At 30.9% G+C, this 4,977-nt stretch overlaps 1 protein-coding gene across 1 annotated transcript; it reads left to right on the plus strand.

Annotated features, from left to right (window-relative positions):
• The first annotated feature begins 1,958 nt into the window (after positions 1 to 1,958).
• Positions 1,959 to 3,979, plus strand: LOC102587660 (xyloglucan-specific galacturonosyltransferase-like). Its single transcript, XM_006360675.1, has 2 exons — positions 1,959 to 2,802; positions 3,204 to 3,979. Exons 1-2 carry the CDS (start codon positions 1,959 to 1,961, stop codon positions 3,977 to 3,979), a joined length of 1,620 nt encoding a protein of 539 aa, XP_006360737.1.
• Positions 3,980 to 4,977: the final 998 nt, after the last annotated feature.

Genomic DNA, 4,977 nt, shown 5'->3' on the forward strand with positions numbered 1-4,977 from the left:
TAAACAGACATAAAACGTTATTGTCAGTAACGTTTTATAATTCGTTACTCTGAATCACGTTTTACAGCTAAAACGTGACTCACAGTAACGTTTTCTGGAATGACTGAAAATTTAAAAAACAATCTTGTACATACCTCATTCAATTTTATTAAACTTTCCACTATTTAAATGAATATATATATTTTACACATATATATTCACATATATAAATTTCTCTTTTCTTCTCTTTTCATACATAGATAATATTTTTGCAAGGAAAATAAGTTGTGAGGAGGCTTTACTACAATATCAATTAATCCCTTTGTCTCTTCTATTATAATGTAGCCATTATATTTTTTTTTTTAATAGTTGGTTTGCTTACTTATTACATCAATTTTAATTCAATAAACTTCTTTATTGATAGTCTAATATTTAATAATGATAAGAAACCGATTGGTCTAATATTTGGAAGGGATGCTATCTTAGGCTCGAATTAAGAAGACTTCTCATATGATTTATTTACAAATTTTGAAATTGAAATGATACAAGACAAGCTCCAATTTGTGTAAAGTCATCCTCACTTTTTTTTCCTTTTGTATAAAAAAAGTATTGTCAATATGAAAAGAGAAAGAAAAGAGAAAATCATATATATTTCAAATGAAGGTATGTACAAAATATATCTATCCATTTTAATAGTGGAAATTTGAATAATGAATGAGAGATGTACAACATTGGGTTTCAATTTTCACCATTGAGAAATGTTACTGTGAGTCACGTTTTAGCTGTAAAACGTGCTTCAGAGTAACGAATTATAAAACGTTACTGACAATAACGTTTTATGTCTGTTTACTCTGTCAGATTTTTGTCTTTTTGTTATTCAATTTTTTTGAATAAAATATAACCTAAAACGTTACTGTGAACTACGTTTATACTAGTTTTGTAAAATTTTAAAAAAATGTATTACTTTGATAAATTGATTTTTATAATAGCTTACTTTGGTCAAAAATTAGAACTTTGAAGTACAATTAGGATGTTTTCAATAGGGTTTGAAACTTTTACCAAACTTTTAAAACTTAAAAGAACAAAATTGTCAACCAACATCAGTAACATATCTAATGTTATTCCATAAGTAGGGTCGAGTGGATTTCAATGGCGTAAGTGATAGATAATCAATTGAACACCCTTCGTCGATAAGTTAATTTTTATACGTATATTAGTTAAATCTTCAACCCCCTTAACGGAATTTATGTAACCTTATTTTATTTTTTTAAAGTCAAAAGCCAATAATAAAAAATAAGTCAAAAAAAGAAAAGAAAAAGAAAAAGAAAGAGAATGTATACCATGCACTGAATACTTGAGTGGAAGCGACTAAAATATTGGAAAGGCAGATGGGAAAATTGGCTCTAAGTTCATTCCCTCTTGAATACTTCCTCAGTTTTAATATTTTCCTATTATTATTTTTTGGTTCGTTCAAAAGAAGAAGAAATCTTTTTTGACAATTTATTAATTTTAATTTTTCACCTAACATGTTTAAAACCATAAGATTAAAGTACATTTTGATACATTTGCCCTATTTTAGTTTATGATCATATTATGTTGCAGAATCATGATTTTTATTAAGGGGTTCAAAATATGAAGAAGTAAACACACAGAAAAAGTTAAAGAAAGTTCAACATCTACTATATATACATAGAAAATAATTTTAACCATGTATAAACCGTTGAATTTTCCACCAAATTAAAATGGGGCAAGCAAATTGTAATAGAGAGTGTATATAAGTAGATGGATCCTATTAAACGTGCCCTCAATTAATATTGGTATTTCATATTTGACATGCTACTACGTGCTTCCATGTTTAGTCAACTCAATTAATCCTCTTGGTGACACAAAAATTAACAAATTATTATCAAAGTCTACAAGTAAAAGCATTGTAGAAGAGAAATTTAAAAGAATCAAGAAAATCTTTGTTAGTCACCAAAATGACTACTTCCTTTTCCAAGAAAAAAACTAAGCTTTACAAAAATGAACTTTTTAGCTTAGCTAAACTTGTATTTCTCATACCTATCACAATCATCATCTTGCTTCTCATATTCTTATGGTCATCATCGTCCACCATTATCTCTGGTAACATCATCCATCTCTGCTTCCAATCGCGTAAACTCAATGATCTTTATTGCATTTCTGCAGGCACACATCAGAATCTTGAAGCCCCGAGTTCCTTTTCATCAAATGTTACTACTAGTGCAACGAAAATTGTTGATGACTTGCAACAAAAATCAACACGTCTTGGTATACCTATCCCTCCAGGGTACCATGCCTTTAGAAATGGCATGGTTAAGAGTGATGAGGAGTTACTTGTTGCTTATAACGACGTTGAGGATCAATTAGAAATGCATCGATCATGGACATCAACGAGCCAAAATCATAATGCAACGTTATGTAATGGCAGGGGAATTTATGTGTACGAGTTGCCAACAAAGTTTAACAAGGATTTGGTGTCTCAGTGTGCTGATATGGTTCCGTGGGTCGATTTATGTGATTATTTCAGCAATGATGCAATGGGTGAAGCAGTACAAAAGCTAGGAAAAGGATGGTATCAAACTCATCAGTATTCATTGGAGTTGATATTTCATTCAAGAGTTATGAATCATCCTTGTAGAGTACAGAACATAAGTGAAGCAGAGCTTTTTTATGTGCCTTTCTATGCTGGACTTGATGTATTGAGATGGCATTTCAAGAATGTAACAAATGATGTCAAGGACTCTTTGGGACTAGAACTTGTCAAATGGCTCGAGTCGCAACCAACTTGGTTTAAAAGATCAGGTAAAACAGAGGCGAATCAAAGATTTAAATTTTACTGGTTCAACCTTTATAATAGCATTGAACTATTTACAGATATAGTTTCACATTTCAACTATCAGTTGTTCACTTTTCATACTTGAACTATCACTTTTTCGTGAGTTAGTCATTTCCACTATTAGTTACCTGAACTATCATCATCTATGTATTAAAACACACCTAGATGAGTAGATGGTGATAGTTCATATAGGAAAAAGGAACAACGGATAGTTGGCCTAGTTAGCTTCGAGATGTGTTTTAACTTCTAATACATAGATACTGATAGTTCAGATAGAAAGAGAGAACAACTGATAGCTGAGGTGTGTTTTTGATCATTAACTCTTCTACGTATTCATTTGAAGCTATAACGTGCGAGCTACATGCAGGTAAAGATCATATCTTTGTTCTTGGGAAAATTTCTTGGGACTTCAGAAGATATAGCAACTCGAATTGGGGAAGTAGGTTCTTGGAGCTAAACGAAATGCAGAATCCGGTGAAGCTATTGATAGAACGACAACCATGGCACCTCAACGACATAGGAATACCTCATCCAACTTTTTTCCATCCACAATCAGACAATGACATAACAACATGGCAGCTAAAACTCCTCAACGAAAGTCGAAAAAGCCTCATAAGCTTTGCTGGTGCAGCAAGGCCTGATGCACCAGAAAGCATTAGGTCAATGTTGATCAACCAATGCACTTCAACTAGTGAATGCAAATTCATGAATTGTAGTTCAGGTTCATGTGATCAACCCGAGTCCATCATCGAGTTGTTCATTGAATCAGAATTCTGTTTACAGCCTCCGGGTGATAGCCCTACAAGAAAATCAGTATTTGATTCTCTTATATCAGGTTGTATTCCAGTAATATTTGATCCATTTACAGCATACTATCAATATCCTTGGCATTTACCAGAAGATTACAAAAAATATTCTGTTTTTATTGATCAAGAAGATGTGAGGAACATGAAAGTTAATGTTGTGGACAGGCTAATGAAAATTCCTGCAGGGGAAAAACAGAACATGAGAAAATATATAATTTATGAATTGTTGCCTGGATTGGTGTATGGAGATCCAAAATCCAAGCTGGAGAAATTTCAAGATGCATTTTCTATAACTATGAATAATCTATTTGAAAGGTTGACTAGATTGGAACTATGATAAATATATATATATTTATGTTGGTTTTGAAGGGGAGCCTTGGTCGTAATAGGTAAAGTTGTTGACATATGATCAGGAGGTCATGAGTTCGAGGTGTGGAAGCAGTTTCTTGCAATGCAAGATAAGGTTGTGTACAATAGACTCTTGTGGTTCGGTCCTTACCAGAATATCCGCACATAGTGCTAATATTTATGTTGGTTTTGTTTGCTTAAATTAATCACATGTATCTTACTTTAGTCAGAATTTACTAATCATTTTTACATGTTCATTTACTTGTAACTCAATTAAGTACTACTTTTTCCCATCCTTTTAATAGAATTGATAGAGAAAGGAATGATGAAATTATATTTTCTTTGATGAAATTTCAATGATTTGTACAAGTATATATACACAAACAATAAAGAAAATTGGAGCATTTCTACTTGTGTACTTAGTCCTATTTCTAGTAGCTAATTATGTAACAAACTTACTAGAAGGAAAATGTATTTTTGAAGTTACTGACTACTCTGTTTCATATTACTTGACCCTATTAACTTGACATGCTTTTTAAAAATATTTAATTATAGGTAGATTTTACTAAATTAACTTTATTGTTGTTGCTCTAAAACTATAAATTTGACTACTATATGTAGTTATCTAATACTCCATCCGTCCAACAATAGTTGCCCACTATATTAAAAACAGTTGTCCAACAATACTTGTTCAATTTAAAAAATCAAGATATAATTTACCTTTTGTGTCTATTTTACCCTTGTTATTAAATATTATTTATCATTTAACACATTTCTCAAAACATTATATTTAATAAAGTCAAATGATAATATAGTAATATTACCCCTATTATATTATTGTTTTTTAAGGAATATGTCAAATCAATAGTGGATAACTATTGTTGGACAGAGGGAGTACTAAAAGTAGTATAAAAAATAAATAAAACTTTCTTAACTTTGTTAAATTGAACAAATAAAATGAAATATCTTTATTTGATATATAGATCA

The sequence above is a fragment of the Solanum tuberosum genome, unplaced genomic scaffold (assembly GCF_000226075.1).
Source record: "Solanum tuberosum cultivar DM 1-3 516 R44 unplaced genomic scaffold, SolTub_3.0 scf00331, whole genome shotgun sequence".
Taxonomy (NCBI): Eukaryota; Viridiplantae; Streptophyta; class Magnoliopsida; order Solanales; family Solanaceae; genus Solanum; species Solanum tuberosum.